Source organism: Hippichthys cyanospilos, chromosome 1 (genome assembly GCF_059441005.1).
Source record: "Hippichthys cyanospilos isolate Australia breed blue-spotted pipefish chromosome 1, RoL_Hcya_1.0, whole genome shotgun sequence".
NCBI lineage: Eukaryota > Metazoa > Chordata > Actinopteri > Syngnathiformes > Syngnathidae > Hippichthys > Hippichthys cyanospilos.
The window spans coordinates 15,527,841-15,551,782 of NC_142369.1; the positions used below are offsets into that span (position 1 = coordinate 15,527,841).

Genomic DNA, 23,942 nt, shown 5'->3' on the forward strand with positions numbered 1-23,942 from the left:
ACATCTTTCTGCAGTGTAGCAAGCCCAGGCTTTTACAATAAACCTTTTCACTGATGTCATACACACATACCTCAATAGACCACTAGAAAACAAAGCCTTACATGCCATCATGCTGTCTTAGCAACGCAGATCATATGAAAAAAAAAAAAAAACAGAAGAAAGGATTTTAATCTTTCTGTACCACTGTAGTTCAAATGTCGCAAGTCCTTGTCGCATTAAACAGCTATAACATCTATATTTCAGATGAAGATACCTCCTTTGTGATTTACAGATACAGTAATCCTATAATTCAATGGCAAATGTGATATCAGTCATAGGCTTGGTGAAGTTGCAGAGATCTGTAATTTCACTGTGAATTTGTGACTACACCAAGTCAATTGCAGATCTAGCTGAATATCAATATTTGTCTGAATAGCCACAAGATATATTGAATGAAAATTTGTAGTTTTCAATTTAATTATAACAATTCAGAGATGTTTTTATCATGTTCATGGTTAAATTTGCGTAGTCATTTTTTTTATTGTCAAAGCTGCATTCTATGTAAACCATGTTAAATGTTTCATCGGTGAAAGACAAACTATCATTAAATTGTTTGGTGAGTTATTATTATTAGTATTTAATTTAGAAAACATTATTCATGCTTTGTATACTTTTATTGGAACATTTTAGTGCAACGCCGTAATCTGTCGTTGAAACGAATTGTCCCAGTCAAAAGTCGTCCATGAAGGAGGCATTTTCAAGCCCGACCCCTTTTCCGTCAATGTTGCCCTCGGATTGGTTAACATGAACCGGCGTTTGACTTCCGTGAATCGGCAATTCCTAAAACAACGGGTCACGTTTCCCTTTGGCCAATGGGCGTCCGTTTCCGCGATGACGCCGTGGGATTCCGCGAAATTGTTTCTTGGGAGTGTGAGGACACCGCATCAGCAACACACACAGAGAAGAGAAAACCAGGACAAGCCGACACGCGTGTGGAGGAGCAATCAAAATGTTGTGGAAGCAAATAGTCGGAGAATTGAAGGAAACCGTTCCGAGGGGCTCTTCTTTCTATTGAGTGTGTGTTTGTGTTAGATTTTGTTTCTTAATTTGTTTCTTAACTCTTTGCGGGACAGTCACATTGACGCCGACACGTGTGTGGATGGTCGAGCACACCGCTACGCTCTGATCCTCTTCAACGGGCGGGGATTCTTTTATTTTTTTCTTGCGACACTTCTCATTTCCACCGATACGCTTTTTCCAGCGGTCATGTCCGAGGTCTCTGCGGACACCGTCCCCGCGCGACCATCCCCATGTCGGACGGACGACGCGTTAAAGGAGAATCAGGAGAACCGAACTTTGCTGATGGTGGCGATGATTCTGTTGGACTTGAACAAATGTCAGCCCGGCGCGGTGGAAAAGGACGAAAAGGAAAAGCCGGCAGGGAGAAGGAGGAGGGCAGAGGAGCCGCGGGAATCTTGCGAAAAGAGGCACCGCTGCCCATTTAGTGGCTGTGGCAAGATGTACGGAAAGTCGTCGCACCTCAAAGCCCACCTGAGGGTCCACACCGGTAAATCAAGCTCCCCTGCCTGACCCCCCCCCCCTCTTTTCTTTTTTTATGTTTTTTTTTTTTTTTTTTAAATACGGAGCCGCCCTTTCATCGGTACTTCTATTGTTGACGTCACTCCTCAGACATATTGCAGCCCGTAGTGACGTCACAACGTTACGATATAAAGGTTCGTGGGTGCGTGTCGTGACATTAGGTCGTGCAAAACAAAAACAATCGATGGCTAATAATAGCAAACATCGTGATCAGTCACTGGGAGGAGGTGCATGTGCGTAGGGGGTGGGGGGCGAGGCAACTAACATCGTGTTGTAGTCATGTGTTGCTAAATCAACCCGAGTGAGAGACCAAAATCATCGTGACTCTTTTTTTAAGAGTGTAGCGTGGTCGTGGCAGCGGAGCGCGGCAACACACTGCGACACTTGAGGTCTCTGTGAACACGTTGGCGCTAACAGGCCCCGCCCCTTCCCTTGCCGCCGTTCGAGCTAGTTCTGCCTACGTCATCCGCCCTCGCCCTCGAGCGCCTGGTTGTAAACAAGGCAAAACACGTGGTCCTGTGGCGCACGTGGCGGGGGAGGGGACTTCGTGGTTTTCTCTCCTTTTTATGCTCATGGTTGTTATCATGACTCACATCGTGTTCTGATTTTGTTCCTAGAAAACACGCTCACACGCCTCCTCAAATTGTTGTTTATGCGCAGAGACAGAGCACGCTGTTTGTACTTTGCCTTGTCTGTGAATTGCTTCATCCTTTATTTTTTTCACTGCACTTTCAAAACCTCCAAACCATGAAATCAGGGGCTGTATTAGATTAATATGATTAATTTATAGCTTCTTTTGGAATATAAACTAATAAATAGTCATTGTGAATTGTGAAATGATCTAATTTAGCTAGGCAGCTGGCAAGTGGATAGCTAATATGCTAGCTAGCTTCTTGTCTATGTCTATCCTTTCCTACAGCTGGTTATATGTCCGTCCATTTGCCTATCCGTTTTTCTGCCTGTGCAGCAGCGCATCCATTGACTAAATCTGTGTCTAAGAGCAACATCTTGGGTAGCCCACTAATGCACATTTCTGAACTAACAATTTTTTGGAGGTAAATAATTCATAGACCTTGCAACCAATGTTTTATCTCCATGAATGCTACTGTACAAAACTGACCTTTGAACTGTAATTTACATTTACCAATTTATGGTGATACAAGTGCGATTAAAAAATAGGAGCAAATATGTTAGATGCATCTCACTGATTAGTGGTGCAATATTTATTTATGTATCTTTTTTTGGAAAACTGTAAGAAAAAAGTTAGGTGTATCATATGAGCTATTTTCAGATCAGTCCCGTGGGCTGCTCATGCGGTTCTTGGGTGCTACCAGGTGCCCGTGGGCGCTATGTGTGTGTGTGTCCTCTCGTCTCAAAACGCTCCCTTGTTCTTCCTCAGGCGAGCGCCCATTTGAGTGCACCTGGCCGGCCTGCGGCAAGAAATTCTCTCGGTCGGACGAGTTGACGCGCCACTACCGCACGCACACTGGCGAGAAGCGCTTCTCCTGTCCCTTGTGTGACAAGTGCTTCATGAGGAGTGACCATCTGACCAAGCACGCCCGCCGCCATGCCGGCTTCCATCCCAGCATGCTTCAGGGCGCCGGCGTCGCCAAAAGACGCCACAGCTCCGTCTCTGTGTCGTCGTCTGACTCCGGAGACCAAAGCCCTCAGGGGGTGTAAAATGGAAGCCGGTATACACACCTGGACACACCCACTTGGGTGCCAACCTACTATAACAGAGGTTTTCTCAGTGTTGAGCTTCCATTGTTTACCAATGTGACAGGTATTTATTCGAAATTTTCGTCAGGTTGACTCATTTCTAATCATTTGACGTATCAGTATGAATTTAAATGAATGTTATAATGTAAGAAGCATGATGGAATAGTGGTTATTAGTCTGTCAGTTGCCTTCCAATCTTGTGTGGGGTTAGCATGGCTCATATCCCACGTTCCAAAAACTTGCATGTTAATTTCATTTAAAAACTCAAAATTGTCCAAAGATGAGAATGGGCTTTGATGTCCATATGCTCCACGTTACTGGTTGACGACCTGTCTGCGGCGTACCCCATCTATCGTCCAAAGTCTTATGGCGCTATCAAAAATGGATGGATTATGTACCATCCTCATGTATCGTTGCCAGCAACATTAAGGTGTATGTGAGTCTGCTCCACTTCATGACTAAAAGGGAATGACAGTTAGCTCATTTTATCCCAAAGACATATTTTGAAGTTTGAGTCTAGGCATTCAGTCCCACATACTTATTTATATACTGTACAGTATATGTATTTTTTAAGTAGTTTGGCTGAAAGAGTCAAAAAATGGCTGGTCCTTAATGAATTAAATAATACCGTGATCAATTGCTTGAAGTAATTAAGTACTAAAGTTATCAGATATTTTATATATTAATCAGCTACTTTAGGGTACTTTAGTAGGGATTTATCCCTTTAGGTGCCAAAGTAGCAAAATAGCACCAAGCAACATTTACTCAATATGCCTTTATCGCTAACCATTATCAAGTTACAACCTTCAAATAGTCATCTAAAATATATTGAAAAAAAGTGATGGTTAAAGGTTAAAGTACTGACTGAAATAATGAAGTTAGTCCCTTACGTAATTGATGACTTTAGTATTTGAGCTCCTAAATTAATTACTTTGGTACTATTACCGAAAGTAATTGATGACTTTAGTCCTTAATTACCTAGAGTGATAGATTACTTTGTGACTTGAGCAAAAGATTACTTAATGGATACTTTTCTACTTATCAACATCTTTATTCACCAGCCACGTTTAAGGCATTCCTTAGCCACACTTGAAAATGTATATATGGAAGTACATGGATTGAATGGCTGGACGAAGAAAAAAAAAAAAAAACGTAAAAATATGTTTAGGTATTGAATGACTTTGTACAGCGAAAAGAATACATACAAACGTACTCAAGAGCTGTATTCCCATGTACATAGAGGGAGATGGATTATTTAACCTGTAGTTATTAAAAAGAAATTAGTCAATTATATAGAATTTAGCCAAATCTCGTAATCATCATTTGAAGAAACTTGCCAAGAGACATAAGAATACCTTGACGAGACTTAGCAAACGAAAACCTCATGGCAAATGCTAGGTTCATTAGACATAAGCAAGCAGGTCTTCTTCACTTGAGGACTGTGCCTTCCGGAGGGCTTTCCCCCTCTCTTCGCCACTATCAAAATGAATATTTATTGTCATTTTGTTGTTCACACTGATAATCAGCACTGTAACGTGAATATCAAGGGACTTGCCTGAGACCAACAGTGCCAGCCTGCTGAGGTCCACATGTCTTCAGTCCACAGCTTCTATTTTGGCAGGGATGTTTTCCATGAACATTTTGCACCTCCTGGTGGTAATGTTGAAGCATAACATGTCACCTTATTTCGGGCTGGGCCTATTTAGAATTATTTCTAGTCAATTCCATCCTGTAGCATGTTTTTTATTGGGTACACTGTGTTCTTTATGGTGACTTAATTTTGTGTTGAGGTTGAGAGGGGGCATCACTACTATACAAATCTAATGATATTTTTTAAAACCTTGTAATGAAATAAATAGCCATGCGAGTACTTGAGTTTTTTTTCTATTACTATGACGCGTTACAGTGATTGTCAGTCAGTGCCTTTCATGTTGAAGCCACCAGGATGCTGTACTGTAAAACGTGTCACTGCCTACTCTGTATTAATGCATTAGTCAAGTTTGTAATAATTTAGGCTCAGGCATTTTAACATTAAAAAGAATGTTCTTTCTAAACCTGTGCTACGTCTTCTATATTTGTATATCTATAGGTGAAGAGCATTTACTACATGGTTACACGGCAACACAGCAGTCTCACAGCTAACAACGGCACAGTTTCCGAAAAAAAAGTCAAATGGGATCATCTCCCTCAGCACACCTGACTGACTATATCTCACGGAACAATGCTGTGCCATGACACAGTGGATGAAAAACACTGTTCTACATGCACACACGTCTGACTATGTACATTTAGCATTTTGACAAAAGAATGAAAAGAAATATAAAGAAACATGAAATAATGACTTTGTTTTCCAGATGATTCTGTCAACCTCTATTGAACTCCCCTTGACGGCAAACTAATTAGCTAGCTTGAGCAAAACAAACCCGCTTGTTTGGTTTATTGTTTGATTCCTTGTAAAGTGATGCCTCGTAAATTTGACACACCACAGATGAGGATTTGATTTTATACAATCCTGTTAAATTTTATTTAAACTCCCAAGTATATTAAATATGCTCCAAAATTGTGAAAATCAGAAATGTTGACAATTGGGGTTTGTGTGTCTGTTTATGCCACTTAGGAATCACTTAGGAGAACAAACAAATGCAAAAACACAACAAACCATGGTATTTTCCCCATTTGTGCGTGTGTGTGTGTGTGTGTGTGTGTGGGGGGGGGGGGGGGGGGGGGGGGGTCACGCAGGTTAAGTCCAATGTCCTATTGGATGTGTGTTTATTTAGTGTTTTTATACACCACATGTAACGATATCAATGTTAAATTCCATAATGGAAGTCTTGATGAAATGATTTATTCTAAAATTAAAAAAAATAACACATATGTTTTAAGGTGAAAAAATGTCCAGTTCATTAAAATAAAGAAACAGTAAAGTAATATCTTGGCAATAAATAAAACACATTGTTAGCTTGTTTGTACTTAAGGCAACTATGACTGCAAATACTCAGTTCATTTAAGGGAGCGAGGTCAGTAACTGAAACTGCAAGAGCCACAATTTCCCACCAACTATTCACATTGGCATGGTTGTTATGTACAGTACATGCAAATGTGCAAAGACAGGAGTGAAATACCTTTTGTGTCTGATGATGGACAGAAAAAAACCTTTAAAGGTGGAAATGACATGACATACCTTGTTCTTTGATCTCATGCCTAATAATCGTATTCAGCGATCTCCCTTTTTTACATTAAAAAAAAAAAAAAAACATCTAGGGAAATAATATCGCTGCTGTGCAAGAAAAAGGCCCAAGAAGGTGAAAACAAATAGTGCAAATTCAAACAAAACAACACACAGTCCCAACATGCTGGGAAAGGGCGAAATGAAATGTGCAATTGTCTCTTCGTAACGTCCCCTTTCAACTAGTCCGGTGATCATCATGCACTTCACTCTTCATCCGTGTTTCGACGTTCGCCCCTAAAAGCCTGTCCTGAGACGTTCAAAGCCGGTAGGAAAGAGAAGGTGGATAGATGAGGAGGGGGAGTGGGGAGCGCAGCCCGGACTGTGCTACATCGCATCTTTGTACAGTACAATGTTTACAGTACTCGGAGTGCCGAGACTGCAGTCATTTGTCTATTCAACACACAAGACTTAAAAGTCATATTAAACTCATGACAAGAAAACAGTACAACAGTAGTTGAAATTGTAAACCATACTTTAGGTAAGCGTAGCAGCTGAGTCAGCAATATCATTATCATCATGTTGAGGAGAAGTGTATGTCCTACCATAGGAGGAAAACACCAGCATATGTATGTATGTGTGTGTGTGTGTGTGTGTATGTACATATATATATATATATATATATATATATATATATATATATATATATATATATATATATATATATATATGTATGTAGTGCACTCATTTTGCGGTAGGCGAATTACATGAAGTAGGAATATATATGTGCATGAATAAAGTGTATGAAATGTGTTTAATATACCTCGCCTAACTTTCTTTCCCTTGCCAGTGATCTCCTAACCTTAATACGGAGGTTGAACATGTGTGTCTTTTCGGGTACAAACTTTGTTTTATTTTATAACACACAAGACACAGTGCATGGCGAGCAGCTGCTAACTCTGCACTACCCACACTGCAAGTTTTCTTAAAATGCCATTCTTTCTCATTCCCTCATGCATCCGCTCCCCCCCGGCCCCCTCCCCCACATCTTTCTCTCTGCACAGTTCTCTCACTCACAGCCATAAGCACGCCAAACTTATGTAATGCCATGACTCTGTTGGTGGTTTAGTATTAAGCAAAAGTGCCTTCACTTGCAGCTGACCAAGACAGAGTATTAACAGGCTGTTAACTTGCTTCAGACTCCACTTGAGGACTGAGTGTAGGAGCGTTATTGCAGTATGTGTAGGCGCTGCTGTAAAGTGATTGTTATTTGACAAAAAAAAAGTTACCCATTGACAGCGCAACTAGTGAAGCACAAAGGGGCGAGGGGACACTGTAAATATTCTATAGACATTGTATTATTGATATTTTATATAATAATAATATAAATATTTCTGGATGAAACTAAAGAGGCACTACAACCTCCGCTGATGATTTGAGCTCTAAAATTTGAAATGTGCATATCCAGCTGTTCAATGAGTTTTTCTTTTGCGCAACTTACTGTTCTCCAAAGCCAACTGCAGACGGCGCAACACATGTGAATGCAATTGAACTTTCACACAATCGGCAAGGTTCTGTAATTCGTACTCATGATCAGGTGAATGTATGTTATTAGTTTTTTGCTGCAATCTGAAATTTGAATCACAGGTAAACACCCTCACAAATCACAACTTGGAATGGCTGCTCTTGCCCGAAGATCTTTTGCGGCAAAAAAAAAAAAAAAGGTTTCTATTTATGAAGGGAGACGAAGGCTCAACAATACATTCTTTTACAATGCTATTTAAATACATTTATTCTCATTTTTGTATCAAAATGTCTTTTTTTTCTATCCAAAATTGTTGAGATTCATCTTGGACCAATGATATCAAAATCTTAACATGTCATTTCTGATGAAACCAGGAATTGTATTCATAGAGCAAAACCCCTGCTGTGAATTTGCCTATTCAGCTTTTTGTCAAGAAAACAGCAAGCTGTGCAAAAAGTATTGAAACACTGAACAATTTGGAGTGCATTTATAAGTTTAGAGACAAGCAAATTAAATTAAATTAAATTGCTAAAGGTTATAGTGTATGTTTAGTTCAACCTTAAATGTCAGCTTTTGGTACTATTTTTCCCTTTTTACTTCTCAAAGCTTTAGACAAAGTGTTGTACTTACTGTGCGAACTGATGGATTGGTCATTCCTGTTCTAGGACATTTTAGTTGGTAATCTATATTTTTTTACCAGTGCCGCTCCGCTGTCATTCTTGACAGCAAAAATACGGAAACTCAGCAGATGAACATGGGGTTATGCTGTGCTAAGAGGAGGGGTGTTACTGGATCTGACAGGTGGTGGAGGGTGTGGCCTGGCAGCAAATGCAGGTGGGGTTGACCGATTTGGGCGGGATCAGATCCAGGTCCTCGTCATCGGGTATCTCATCCAAGCGGTAACCGTCTTTCAGCAGCTGGATGTTGAGATCTTGGTTGATTTGCTGTAAGAGACACCAGTAAAATCCACCTCAAGCGCTTTACAAATATACCGGATAAGTCAAAATTTTGTGAACACCTTTAAATGCTCTCAAACACATAAAGAGATGAAGAAATTCAAGAGATGAACTCTTACTAATGCACAACTGTGAAGTGAAAGTTATTCCAGTTGATTCACATCATGCAGCTGACTGAGACGATACCTATTTGCAATAGGCAATTCATTTAATCGATACATCTATTTTATTAAATTGATACTGAATGCATGCTACGCAATTGGAAGTTTTACCATGTACGCGAGACATTTTGGAATCCAGTGTTTGTTTCTTGTAAAATGCCAACTTTAGAACAACAACCTCTTTCTCATATTTGATACCGTACTTTGACCTATTTCACTTCTGCATTTTAAAGTGACACTGTGAAAGATTTAGAGCGTTTTTCATTCAAAATGAATACATGAAATGAGTATAAATTTCAAAAACCTGCAAATAATTGTGTTTTTAACAACCGACAGTATGTTTTAAATATAATGTAAGAACCGGCAGTATGTTTTAAATATAATGGGTGGTCTAGTTATCATTAACAGATATTACATTGGGGGGTGGCACTCCTTTGGAGGTCGCCATGTCTGTTATAGCTATGGAGCTAAGGAGTGTGCGTATTTACCAATGCCCTAAAGCTCCCGGGGGCGCATACGAAAAATTACACATACTCCCTTTAATGTTGGCTATTATCGTAGTACTCGGAGAACCACTACTGTATAGTATGTCTGTTGAGGAGTTCAAAATCATCTTCCTTCCTCAAGCTAGAATATAATCATTCTGTTGCCATGGTGATAGGAGCCTGCTTTTATGTCATGCTGAGCCTGAGAGCCTAAATGAAATTACCGTCTTTTTCTTCACATTTCTGGTGGCATTAAGATCCAATCATGATAAGAGTGTCGTTGCGGGACTGGAACTCACCTCAGCAGAGGAGTATCCCGACGACGAGTATCTCGACACGTCGAAGTCATCGTCGCTGAATAAGAGCATCGGTGTCTATTTACAACACTAATAGAATGTGAGGTAGGGTTAGTTTGTGGATGGGGCTTACCTGTCTGTGTCTAACGCAACCAAGGGCTTCTCATCTGGACTCTGGTCTAACGAGGAGTAGCCTTTATTGGGCACTACCAACCTGTTGGAGACAGGAGTGAGCGAGACAAGAGTGAGCGATGGGGATACGTCTGCGAGGCATGAGGGTCGAAGGGGATGAGAAAGCAAGGGCGGAGGCGGAATATCAGACGCAACAAAGGGAGAAGACAGTGAAGGAGAAGGCAAACAGAGCGGACGGCGTCTCGGAAACCCTCAATCAATCAAGCGCTTCCTCCTAAGAGCCCATGTGACAGGCCCACATAATGGATGTGAGAGAGTATCTCTAGTTAAGCTGAAGGAAACATGTCTCGTACCGGAATATGAGAACCGATGAGCACAAAAAAGCAACTCCGATTCTCCGTTATCTGGTTTGACGCAGACATGCTGAATGGAAAAATGAGGCAGAATGGTCAATAATCACCAATTGCTTCTTACGCTAAACTCTTAATTCAATCATTCAACCCCAAAGATATTTGTTTTATGTTCTTTTTTTTTTGAAGAGTACAGATGATTAATCCCAGGTACTTATTAATAAGTACTTCATTTTTTTTCAAGTACCGTACTTGGCTAAAGGTGTGACTAAAAATGGATTGTCCTAAAATGAATTAAGTACTTAAAGTTATCTCTTGAGGTCACCAAGATTTCAATCAAACTTTACAAATGAACATATTCTTAGGTACTTCAGTGGGTAATGAGCTACTAAACTAATTGGTTGGTTTCGTACTTGAGTACAAAGGTAATTGATTACTGCAGTACTTTGGTCAGCAAAAACTTGAGAAAAATATAAATATGAAAATATGTATTTGGGATTCAATCAGTTCATAAAACTTACTAATTACACAGAATCAGTCAAAACTGTGGAAACACCCTCTAATTCAGTGCTTTTGTCCGCTGACTAATACTTTCGATCAATATTATGAAGCAAGTGCTGATGAGATTTGATAAACAGAAAAATATTAATACAACCAAAATATGTTCATGTTTTACATTTGATATTATTCAAAGGGGGCACGTTTTGCCCAGATAACAGCCTTGCACATGGCTTGGATTTTTCTCGGTCAGCTTTATGACGTGGATAATGCCATGACTTTTAATTCACAGCCGTGACCTTTCAAGAGATAACAAATTGCATTTCTTGACCTTTTAATGTGTTGGAGACCGTTTGAATTTCGAGACTTGCAATCAGCAAAAATTATTAATCTAGAAAAAGTTTACTTGCAGTTCTGATTTTGATGTAACATTTTGTAAAACCTTTTTGACCGGTGTAACATTTGTGCAAATGCGGTTGGTGACTCTCGAGACACTCACAAAATTGAAATTTGGAATACAATTTGATGTCTCCAATGTTTTCCCATTTTGTTTGGAACGTCACCTCATCATATAATGACCAAAAATATGATTCTAAACTACGATTCAAAAGACGACACTTTAGGTTGATTCTTTTTTGTGGATCAATACAAATGAAGTTTGAAAGGATGTGAAGTTTAATAAATCAGACACTACCAGAATGTTTTAAGTCTTTTTTTTTTTTAAACAAAAATGCTTTGCACCGGTTAAGGTACTTGGCTGAAAAGATATTTCACAGGCGGTACATTACTAGAAAAAGGTTGAGAACCACTGTTCTTAGCCTTTTTATCAATACAACAATTTAATCCATTTATCACTTTAAACTTAACCCTACCCTCTAAGCCTCACAGGGGTCATGGGGTCACCGTAACTACACTAGCCCAGCCAATGCAGTTGAATCTTCACACGGTGTTCAACTTTGTACAAGATCCTTCCACGTTATCAAGTGTTGAAGCAGAGATGAAAAGCCGGAGACACAAAACGTCCGCCATGAGTGTTTTGTTCACCGTGTTCTGGCCATGACGTTGTTTTTCTTGGGCTGATTGTTGACTGGACTGGCCACACCGTTGCCATTCTTCAATGAGCCCTTCCTGGCGAGCTCTCGCTGTTTCTCTGCACAACAAACAGACACACACACCACATCGACTTAAACAGAGCACTTACAAGTAATGAAGGTCAGCGTGCTTGGCTTCCTTGTCGCACACACTCTCCAGCTTCCAACATTAGTCTTTTTACAGACTTAAAATGCTTCTCCTATGCCCTTGTGCCACTATTCTCAGGATGAATGAGATTAGTATAATTAAAACAAGCGCTCATCAGGATGTGTGATGATGAGAAAAGGGAATTAGGGTTCATCCCTCAGCCCGATAGTGCTGCGATTATTAAAAGGAAACTGTCATTTTCACCATCGCAGGAACCTAAGCTGCATGTGCTTGACCAGCAAGCGTTTGCAGATATCCACTCAAATGAATATGGGCTGCAGTATAGTGACTTTTTACATCTTTCGTTGGCTTCTTCTGCTATGAAAACACAATTCATCGGAACCGCCTTGTGTATTCAATACTTGCACATCTACGTAATTGGACTCAGCATTCATTGCTGCTTTATACAAAATTTTCACATCTGCAAATGGGAAAATCTGGGGTTGATTTCAGCGGTCTGGTATCGACTTTGAATTGATCAGGCCTTTTATTTTGTTTATTTTTAAAGGTGACAATGTGACAAAAAAAAATCTGGAAATACAAAGATCCAATTACCCCACCGAAAAAGAGAATTTCAAGTGTTTTTTTCTTTTTCTCAAATGTTTTCCGCCACCTCTAAAACACCGCAGTGGGCGACGCCAAAATGGTCACAAGATTTTGTGCTGGTCTGCACTTTGTTAAGAAAGTCAAGGCACAGAGTGAGATTGTGAAAACCTTTTGCTTACACGGTTGACAAGAAAAGACAAAACTTGCAACAGAATAATGATAGTAATGGAACTGTTAGAGACTTTATTACGGTTGTTTACAGTGGTAAAGAAATGACTAGCCATAACGGTAAAACTACCTATTTTGCAATTTTAAATTCTCATTTATTGATGTTGATCTACTTTTGATGTTCCGAGTCAAACTCAGAATTTTTCAACAATCAACTTGTGAACGAAATGTTTGGGGGCGTTGCAGTTTTTAAATAGCTTTATTTCCAAAGGTCACTGAATAATCAAGCTCCGGTCATAAACAACACTGCGTTATAGATTTGACATTCAGATGAGGCAGAATACAATTATGTGTGACTCTGGCCACAATACTTACTTCATGCTAACGGCGCTGCGCTATTCAGACACATTTGGCTAAGGCTAAGTAAAAAAATAAGTAAGTAAGATTGACAGCTCAGTGCTGGAGTCCATCCAAGCTGCTGTGCAGACTCTTACACAACTGAGGCCATCTAAACATCATTGGATTACATTATACCTAAGGTAGAAGAAAAATAGAAAACGACGCCACAGCAATAACATGATGTTTTAAAGAAACGTTTTCACCTATTTTCATCTGCAGGGGTGATGGCTTGTACTTTATTGTAGCGGCTTCGCCGTCCCTGTTGTCTGATTCGGCCTCCAAGGCCGTGGAAGAGGCTGGGTCCTAGTAACGGAAGGACACATCAGTCAATTAAATTGGTATCAGGAGAAAATGTCACAGTTTTGCATTGAGTTTAAGGCCAAGGAACTAATACAATTCAAATCAACATCCCAATGAAGTGAAATGCAATTTTCAAATAGCTTCATGAAACATGAAAAGTTGAAGTGATAAAGCTGCAGATTTATGAGAAATGTTGTTTAAACATGGTGCTTAAAAGTCAGGTTAGGCGTTCAAAAGTAGGATTCCAAAGTAAGGCTAAAGGTTCAAACTAGGGTTAGGGGTCGGGTTTCAAAGTAGGATTTTAAAGTAAAGGTTTCCGAGGTGGAATTCACAGAACGATTGGGTAGTCTCAAATTAAGGTTGGGATTTCAAAAGTAGGGTTTTAAAGTAGTTCGGGGTTTACTAGCAGGGTGTTTTTCTGAGTTTGCTCATGTGACGTTTGCAAGCTGAGCCATCATGATAGGTTGTTACCAGAGCCCTGAGCAACTGTGATGTCTTGTTCAGTCAAAAGCACGTGGCAAAATGGCTGCCTCGTTAAGTGTTATGATTATTTAGAATGTCTGATTGTTTGAAGATATTTGTGTTATTGTTTTATGTTTTGTTATCTTGTTCTATTTTGTATTGACAATGAATGTTTCTTGTGAATTGATAGTATATGTCAATAAAGAAAACAAAAAATGGCCGCCTCATTGGATGGATAAAAACGGGTGGATTTTGCAGCCTAATTCATATTCCACAGATACTATATTATTCAGAATGCTGTTTAGACCAGCGGAGCGCATACAGTATTATTGCAAAGAAAATATTGTATTTGCTCTTCCCTTTATGTTGAAAACAATGCAGACCATGACATGTAATCCATCGCAATGACATTTTTTTATAAGGTACAGTAAGTTTTAATGGCTAAACAAACTGTTGTGGCAATACAGACTTCTCAAACAAAGTGAGTGTACACTTAGTTTGCTTTATTTGGGAACATTTCAATTGATGCGTAATCAATCAGGTAACAGAGAATTACAAGGCAGAGTAAAGCATATATACACCACACAAGACATAAAAATAAGCTGCAATACCACCCCCCGCCCCCTACCCGGCAGCCCCACTAACAAAACAAGAAGCACAACCACCCTTCCTTACACATACATGTTTGAGCTGCCTAACGTGTTTTTAAATCTCCAAATCACCCTCGCAATCGCCATCACAGGCCGGAGCAACTCGCTGCGTGGATGCTGGTGATGTGAGCGCTGATGGTGAGGATGAGGGTGATGATGTGGACGTGACGGGTGCGGGAACACAACAAACAGCCGAATCGGTTATAAAACAACACTTTACTTTCGCGTTGTGACAACAACGTTTAGTTTGGCAGATGCGCTCGTTCACGCAATATTTATCGGAACGTGAACGCATCTCGTGCGTGGACAGCAAGGCCACGCGCGTTTTCGATTGAATGGTGAATGTTTATTTATTATTCTTTTTCTCGGGGGGAACAAAACAACCAAGGAAAGCCATATGAAAATCGTGGCATCGTACCAGCGGCTGCATCTCAGCCTGCATCTCCACGTCCTGCACGGCGTTGGGCACTTGGAATCTGTCGATCTCTTCCATCATGTCGCCTCCCTTTCGGCCACCAAGACGACGACGTAGCCCAAGACCAGATCGATATTGGAAGCTGATGTTTCAGATGTGAAATAAGACGAAAGCCGGCGCTCCAAATGAATCACGCTTCATTCCAGCTGGTACGAATGTCGACGGTGATGGTGGGGTGACCGCTGGGCCGCCACCCACTTCCGGATAGGGTGGGCCAATCTCAGGCTCGGGGGCCATTCAATAGCCCCCGATACACATACATTAATATTCGGCATTTACTTTCAAGAAATGTGATAATCAGTGAACAGGACATCATTATCAATAGGTGAACGAAAAAGAGTAAAAGACTATTTACCTTAACAATGAGCTCCCTTTAAAGATTTTCACCACAGGTGGGCTATATTGAATCAAAGATGAAGTTGTTGTTTGCTGATGCTTCTGCTAAATGGGAAGTATAATACAGTATTATTGACAGAATACGACGATCAATTCTAAAATAATGTAAGAAAGAGTTGAAAAAAAGCACATTTTCGCAGAGTACAAAGAAAAGATATAAAAGAAGGCAAACGCGTGCATGTGGTGAATACATATAGTATACAACTTTCTGTTTTTTAAAATGAGCTTCTGAAATAAATCATGTATTTGTCAATATTTGAATTATTTTCATTTGCTGCGAATGTAAAGTTTGTGCTTTCTTAAATTCTTGACAAAAAACTAACTAATTTCTCTCCTCAAGTAGCATCAAGTAACCTGATTTTTTTGCTAAGTCAAAGCAATTCAAAACAGTTACATTTGAATTAAAATGACATTACTATGAAGATTTTTTTTTTTATGTGTCAAGTTTCACAAAGGGCAGCACAGTGAACGAGTGGTTAGCACGTTCACCTCACAGTTCAGAGTCCAGAGTTAAATTCCAGCTCGTTTCTGTCTTCTGTGTGGAGTTTGCATGTTCTCCCTGTGCCCACATCAGTTCTCTTTGGGCGCTCTGGCTTCCTCCCAAATTCCAAAGACATGCATGCTGGGTTTTTTGGACACTAAATTGCCCTTCGGTGTAATTGGGTCAGGGTGTGTGAATGGTCGTTCGCCCTTTAATTGGCTGGTAATCTGCCTACTGCCATTAAACAGCACGCACAGACATATCAATGCACTTTTTGAGAGCTGTGCAACCCATTGAAAAAGCATATCCTGAAGTTCTTCCAAACCAATCAGCATTCGTTATTGCGGCACATCCCAGTGGTTCCAGGTAAGCACACAAAGACCATAGTGCAGAGAAGGGATTTAGGAAAACCCTGGTGGATTAATCAAGACCCTCAACATTTTTATTTTATTTTATTTTTTGCGTCTGAAAGAGAGGAGTACTTAAACTATCAGCGTAAATCAAGAAGATCTTGAATTGTTTTTTGCGGTCTGAAAGGCACTCATAACAAACTGGTAAATTCCATTTTTATGAGAGCCGAGTAAAGAGTATCAAAAATCAAAATTATATCAAAAAAGGCAACAACAAAACAAGATAAAAGTTGAACAGTTTTTTTCAAATGCAAAGATAAAATAAAGACAAACGGCACCTTAAAACCATTGAGCTTTTGACAGTTGAACATAAATGTGCATCTTAAAGGCGGGCTGTACGGACAGAAGATGCTCTCACAAGTCTGAGAGTGCTTATGCAAAGCAGAAATGGCAAAAATGGCATGAAATAAGTCACGATGTGCCTTTCTGACATATCACTTCCCAAAAGCACTTCATTTGAAAAATTCTAATCAAAGCTGCTGGCTCGGGCTCAAATCGATGCCACGTTCACAATCGCTCTGTGATTGATTGATAATCAGTCACGTTGTATCCGCCATAACTCACCCGGGAGAGGTTCAGTGAGATAGAAAACTGACGGATGGATGGAAACCAGACCAATTTGAATATACAGTACATTGTGTTTACCAGCAGAGAGCAGCAACGTCGTGCTGACTGACTGTGACTACGGTTCAAGAGGCCATTGAGGAAATTCACTACTATCAGCGATTAATTACGTTTGACACTTCGTAGTTCACACGTACGCCACTTAACGGCAGTCTTGTTCTACAATTTCCCAACAGATGACAGTGTTTAGGGTCGCGCAGGACAGGTTTGTACAAACAAGCAATATTCTCAAGGCCACGGAAGGGGAATGCTTTTCTTTACATGTCCCCGTATCTCAATTTAACCGTTCTTTCGGTTATATCTTTCTACAGTATATACGTTTATTGTTTTTTTTTTTGGTTTTTTTTGACCGCATTGGTTGAAAATGTAACAGTAGACTCACCAGATACTATGTGCACACCAGCGACCAAACACATGCACACTAGATCTTGTCATGTTTGCGCCTGACACTAACTGGTGCACATTATATCCTAACTCGTAGACACCAGATGATAAAAAACACATTTCAGCGAGTACATGCACCTGTTCGCATATTTAGGGAACATGGATAAAGAAAATAGGTTCAAGTGACTAGAAAAATCTACTCAAGTACATTAAATACGTGTAGCAGTGTTTGTACTGCACTTTTGTACTGGGTTTCAAGGGCCATATTGTCAGAAAATTTTCTATAGAGTGGCCAGGGTTTCACCACAGCTCAGTGGGGGCTGGCATGCACAGTTTGGGTTTTCTGAAATAAAATCCATCCATCCATCCATCCATCCATCCATCCATCCATCCATCCATCCATCCATCCATCCATCCATCCATCCATCCATCCATCCATCCATTCATCCATCCATCCATCCATCCATCCATCCATCCATCCATCCATCCATCCATCCATCCATCCATTTCAGGGCACACAGGAACAAACAATTTACACCCAAACCAAACACACCCAACAACAATTTAGAATGCCCAATACATCTATCATGCATGTTTTTGGAATGTGGGAGGAAGCTGGAGAGCCCGGAGAGAACCCACTAGGCACGGGGAGAACATGCTCAATACAGGAAGGCTGGAGTAACCTGGATTTGAACTCGGGGCTACGAACTGTGAGGTGGGTGTGCTAACCACTTTTTCACCATATGGCCCATAAAATAAAATAATTGCTCTAAGTTCATTTGAAGGCGAGCATCCGATATGAACATTTTCCCCTGGGTATGGAGGAAGCCAAAAAGTGACAAGGTATGGGTATTCCCCATACCGTACATCTGTATCTGGGTCATCTTGAGGTTATTGAGTACTCAAATCAAAAAATGTTTTCAAACACTCCTTTGATTAAAATGTATGCAAATGTATGGAAAACATTTTTTTTCAAAATAATTATTGTACAAATAATGTTGGGTCTAAACAGTGAATGATTCAGAAATGCCCATACATTTAAAGGAATAGTTGAAAAATAAAAATAAAGGATTGTATGTCTCCTTTACAGACAGTTACAGCCATATGTAGAATGATGATATAATGAATATAATATAATGAATTTTAATAACTTTTCCATGTGAGCAGCTTGTTAATACCACTTTAATGACAATATTAGTGGACTTAGTGCTGGCAACTCTGTGGGGCCCCAGGTTTTAAGATCTGATTAAAAGTGATACAGTTTTGTCATTAATTATTCAGAAGCGGGAAATGCAACATACCACTCACCAACAATTTGCATGTCTTTGTGTTCATACAAACATTGAACAAATTGCCTTTCCAACAATGAGCCTGAGGGATGCGAGTGTGCACATGCATGACCAGAAAAAAACCCTGGATTTCTTTTGTGAAGGTTTTACAAGCTGATATCAGTTATGCAACCCCTCCAGGGGTCCAGATGGAGCTGCAGATTACTGGCCCTATGTCCAATGTTTATTGGTAATCTCTACATGCTATTTCTCCTGACAATTTTACATAACAGCATGGTGAGTTCACTGACTCGCTTTCATCTCAGCTCACATCGGACAGCCCTTCAGAAATTGTCCTCTGTGAGCCGGCTCTTTGAGACGTAGGGAAGTGGTGACTAATGGCAAGTGCCTAATCTCGAGTTGCCATAAACATCGTCCAGACTGCATAGCTTGCTCCCAAAGTGGAAGGATTACAGTGCACTGGAGCATAGGAAGAGACAAATACTCATTTATAATTTTCCTCCATTGGTGCAGCACTGGAGTGAATCATAAACTTTCTTTTTCTTGCTGTGAGGAATCAATAAGCATTTATCAAGATCAGTGCAGTGGTTGATGCACTGCACTGAGTCAGAACATGCTGACCTTCACAGTCATGCGTACCACTTTTGAAGCAGATCAGTGAAGTCTGACTGCGCTGTCGCATTTGCAAACGTCTGGCGCAGGCCCGGTTACAAGGCAGTGTGGGAGGCCAAAGCGAGGGCAAAGAGTCAGCGGGGACAGAGAAAAAAATTCTGCCTTCAGATCTGCTGCAATATGGTGAGCGTCACTCCACATAATGGGAAGATATCCAATGCAATAGATCTGTACTGTACACAAATCTTAGCCTCTGCAAATAATATAATGCACAAGTTTGAATGTCAAGATCAGAACAAACATTATTTGCGTTAACCAATAATAAAATTGTGTCTAATTAAACACAAAACAGAAACATCCAAACACATTATTGGAATTTATCCATCCATTCATGCGTCCATTTCCTGTAGCCACTTATCCTCACTAGGGTCGCTGGCCCGCTGGTGCTTATCCCAGCTGACTACAGTAAGGGGGTCATCCGGAATTGGTTGCCAGCCAATTGCAGGGCACACAGGGATGGACAACAATTCACACACCCAATCACATCTTAGGACAATTTAGAGTGTCCTATAAACATACTATGCATGTTTTTGGTTTGTGAGAGGAAGCCAGAGAACCCGGAGAGAACCCACGTGGGCACGGGGAGAACATGCAAACCCCACACAGGAAGGTCAGATCGACCTGGAATTGAACTGGGTTCTCTCAGCTGAGAGGTGGACGTGCTAGCCACTCTTACACCATGCCTACCTATTGGCATGTAGTCGTACTTAAACATTTTAATCACTTTATGAGCGAAAATTATATCCACCTTTGTCTTCCTGAGTATGCACACTGTGAGAGTGGCCAATTAGCATGGTTCAAACCCATGTGACAGTCACAGTCATTAGTGTGGTGCTGTGTTACCAATCTTACCTTCAAAATTGCGGTGAATAAGATGTGATGGGATGTAACGTTGCCATGCCAACATGGACGATGGAGTGAGGCCCGCTCAATGCTCAAGATAGTTGTGCCTTTCCTTTGTCTTATCGAGTGCGTTGGAGAGCATAACAAAGCTACAACCAGAATGGTAAAACATCTTGATGTAACTGAGACAGGAAATGGAAAATCTTCCTCAATCTTCAATCTAATGCATGGGATAAAAACCTGGCCTCAGTCGTCACAAGTCTAACATTTTAACATAGATAATGTGACCGTAAACTGTTCAGTGCTATCAGCAGGATGTGTGTCACACTTGAATTCAACATGTTGTATGCTGATCCAGTGCAGGAAGTATATAATTAGAGCTTCAGATGTTTGTGCCATATTGAGCAACCAAGAGAGTAAAGCTCTAACATTATTTGAAAATGATCACCATTGAATTATGAGGGGCTATATAGACCCTGGCAATGTTTAAAGTTTTATTTAATAAGAATAACTTCACAGAAGACTCCAAGTTATCCCAGGGGCATCCTCCAACTGATTATGATACGCTAAGCGCCACAAACACTGTTGAACAAAACATTTAATTTAGGTTCCAATAATAATGTCAGCTTCAATGAAACCAAACTAAAATGCTTCTGAATAACATAGATATTTATGAGAAGTACAAACCCCCCTGCCTAAAGTCAATTGAAACTATAATAATAAAAAAGAAGTTCTCTTTATTAGACGAGTTTTATACGCTCAAAAGCTGCTAATGTGTATGCAAATGACACCGTGTGCACACCAGATATTAACATAGACTCACCAGACACTATGTGCACACCAGCGACCAAACACATGCACACTAGATCTTGTCATGTTTGCACCTGACACTAACTGGTGCGCATTATATCCTAACTCGTGGACACCAGATGATAAAAACTGCAAATCAAATATCAGTGAGTGTGCAGCATACTAAGATGTGCTCAAAAGACATTAATGCAGACACACTAGATATTAACGCGTCTTCACCTGACGCTATTGTGCGCACCAGCTTCTCAATCATGCGAGCCAGATCCTTTCATCCGCGCACCAGATACCAACACGTGTGTACCAAATTGCACGTGGCCAGCTGACACCATGAAATGTATGCTCACCAGACACGAACTCATGTGCACCAGATACAACATATTTGCCAACTGCCAAGATACTAAAGCATCCCTATACCAACCCATGGGCACCAAATTTTAATGTGCGGGCGGCAAATACTGTCCACAATTTAATAATTAGCTTGCACGGGATACAAATTTGCAAATCAAACAGTTGTTGGCGCATGTTAAAACTTGCACCCGCGAAATACTCAGATGTTTCTTTTTTTTTTAACTGGGGAGATTCAGGTGAAATGTATTGATGTTAGTATGCAGCTGAACTTTTCTTATTAAAGACCATTTACTTATTAAACCAAAAGGCTTCTTCAGCTCGAATTTTCACGTTTTGAGTCCTTTTATTTATGTTCTTGGTGGGTGCGTCACCTGACGGTTTTGCCATTGCCCAACCTGCCTGGTGGCAAACGGCATTTCTCGTTTGCTTGTCAGGATAGTTTTGGAAGCAGACATTCAAAAGTAAATCTCCATTCCTGTATTTCAAGACAGATTTTCTAGTTGGATACACGTGGGTTCTTTTATGCCTCCCCTCTTCAGAATTTGGACATTAATGTCTTTGAGGAAATTTGTCAAAATGAAAATGATGTTGTTCAATCAGTTTGTGTGGAGGTTTGCTTGGTCTCTCCAAGATAAATGCATTCATCACTGCACTATTGTAAGAGTATTGTGAGAGTTGTGTCCTGGGTTTTGTAGTTTCACAGTTTTTCATCGACAATTTATGATTGGATGAAAATGACAGCAGAACTATTGCATTGCTTCTGATGATGAAAGAGTAGGTTACAGCATTAGTTGTTTTAAGAAAATGCAAAAACAACAATGATTGCTTTTAAAGCCTTCATTTGTCTCCAAAGAAAAAATGCTTCTAATACATCCTTTAAAATGTCCGCCATTTTTATGGAATGCTTAGCGTCCAATTTTTGGAGTCTATTACAGTGATATTAGCTGAGTTATAAACTGCTAAACCTTACATACAGTTTACAACTGAAATCTCATGAAAACATTATAGTTTGAGTCAGTTATAACGAATATGACAGCTTGTTCTTACTAATGCACAATAAAAGAACTTGTTGCTTTGCTCTGCATCTTGTCAGAACACTGAAAAATGCCAGCAATGAAAGAAAGGCACATTAAGACAAAGTATTTGCTCTGAAAATTCATCACGGAGAATCGTGAGCATAAGTTGAGAAAAAAAAAATGCTTGCACTTCTCTGTTGACATCATTACATGTGCATTTTTGCTCCGTATCCAATCCAACACACTTGGTTTGCCCACTCCAGTTTTTTCGTAGCATAGCTCTCAAAACGAATGCAGGATAACATGGTTTGCCTGCGCGGAGCAGAGCAAACAGACTGACAGATGGACAGTCCCAGAGACGCACTGCGGAGATAAGAGGATTGGGCCCACTTGTCATTGCTCTTGGTCTTGCGTCAACTCTTCGCACACAAAGCTGCTGCGGGAGATGCGATGGCCTCCAGTTATTTGCGCAAACACAAGGCGACGGAGGAGCTCGGTTTCGGACCATCCAACGAGTCACCAAGGTTCACTTTGCCACGATCAGGCCGCTAGAAGATACTTGTCCTCAGGCTTCTGCTTTGTCATGGCAGGTTCCGACGTGAAGACGGGCGCTGGTTTGGATGGCACCTGGCAGGCCTTGTACAGGATGATGAAGAGGATGAGAATGAGGACGCCCACCGCAGAGTTGCAAACGATGGCAGCGATGGCCCACACCGACAGCCCCGTCCTCACTTCGTGCTCCATGGCCGGAGCGGGCAGAGGAGAGCTCGGTGGACGCTTCCACAATATTCACTTCCTGTGCCACATCATCGAGAGCCTGAAAGAAGAACACAATGCCTTTCATTTCCAGGCTCGTGCACACACACGGACACACAACCATGTCTGGCCAGAGTTTGTCTGTCACGTGGATTTGCTGAGTCCACAAGAAAGATGAGCTCAGTAAAGACCACTTTGCCAGAGCCGAGTTTGTCACACGGCCAATGTGCCTTTATCCCTACAGACACTCAACTTGAATCCGTGTTCGCGTCTTAGAAGCAACAAAACAACAGCTCCCATGCATAAAAAAGATTTACAATGGGATGGAAACTTTCTCAGGACAAGGTTTCACCAGAGCGCTTGGGAAATAGGGCGAGTTTCTGTTGCTTGTATTCATATGCTTTTAAGTGTCCCTATTTGCTTTAGTTGCATAAGGACAGATCAATTCAAAAGTGGAATGTTTGGATTCGGTTCAACCAAGTAGATTATGATTTGATATGAAAGTTCAAGAAGGTATGATGCAATGACTTACGTACCTTTGAATGAATTTATCAGTACTGTAAATGTATCATTTCCTTGTGGGATATGTTTCTCCAATATCAGATAATTCAATACAAATAAGTGTATTTACAATACATTTGATTCAAAATGGAATGATTCAATTTTGTATCAATTCAGCGCAGCTGCATCTTTTAAATAAAAAATAAATGCCTTTCCAATTTATTTATTAGCGAGCGAGAGAAAGAGCAAGAGAGAGAGAGAGAAAAACTCACAGCTAGAATAACACCGTCATTTGCAAAGACTGCCA

The 23,942-nt window shown here is 40.5% G+C and overlaps 2 protein-coding genes across 3 annotated transcripts; one reads left to right on the forward strand and one right to left on the reverse strand.

Annotated features, from left to right (window-relative positions):
* The first annotated feature begins 950 nt into the window (after positions 1 to 950).
* Positions 951 to 5,366, forward strand: klf9 (Kruppel like factor 9). The gene is made up of 2 exons (XM_088414002.1): positions 951 to 1,546; positions 2,978 to 5,366. The coding sequence occupies exons 1-2, from the start codon at positions 1,246 to 1,248 to the stop codon at positions 3,256 to 3,258; spliced, it is 582 nt and encodes a 193-aa protein (XP_088270128.1). The 5' UTR covers positions 951 to 1,245; the 3' UTR covers positions 3,259 to 5,366.
* Positions 5,367 to 6,049: 683 nt separating this feature from the next.
* On the reverse strand, positions 6,050 to 22,907 carry fam219ab (family with sequence similarity 219 member Ab). 2 transcript variants are annotated; one of them, XM_088414019.1, is made up of 7 exons: positions 20,214 to 22,907; positions 15,049 to 15,543; positions 13,422 to 13,521; positions 11,911 to 12,016; positions 10,020 to 10,100; positions 9,890 to 9,944; positions 6,050 to 8,932 (listed from the first exon to the last, which is right to left on the reverse strand). In XM_088414019.1, the coding sequence occupies exons 2-7, from the start codon at positions 15,124 to 15,126 to the stop codon at positions 8,774 to 8,776; spliced, it is 579 nt and encodes a 192-aa protein (XP_088270145.1). In that variant the 5' UTR covers positions 15,127 to 15,543; positions 20,214 to 22,907; the 3' UTR covers positions 6,050 to 8,773. The 2 variants fall into 2 exon arrangements, with proteins under 2 accessions (XP_088270145.1, XP_088270137.1); XM_088414011.1 differs by having other exon boundaries at positions 15,049 to 15,546.
* Positions 22,908 to 23,942: the final 1,035 nt, after the last annotated feature.

Excerpts from the sequence above, each read along its gene's own strand:
- klf9 (XM_088414002.1), top strand. The coding sequence starts at position 1,246 with ATGTCCGAGGTCTCTGCGGACACCGTCCCCGCGCGACCATCCCCATGT. Across the intron at positions 1,547-2,977 it reads CCACCTGAGGGTCCACACCG|GCGAGCGCCCATTTGAGTGC; the intron begins GTAAATCAAGCT and ends GTTCTTCCTCAG.
- fam219ab (XM_088414019.1), bottom strand. The coding sequence starts at position 15,126 with ATGATGGAAGAGATCGACAGATTCCAAGTGCCCAACGCCGTGCAGGAC. Across the intron at positions 12,017-13,421 it reads ACCCCTGCAGATGAAAATAG|AGAAACAGCGAGAGCTCGCC; the intron begins GTGAAAACGTTT and ends TTTGTTGTGCAG. Across the intron at positions 10,101-11,910 it reads AACGTCATGGCCAGAACACG|GTTGGTAGTGCCCAATAAAG; the intron begins GTGAACAAAACA and ends TGTCTCCAACAG.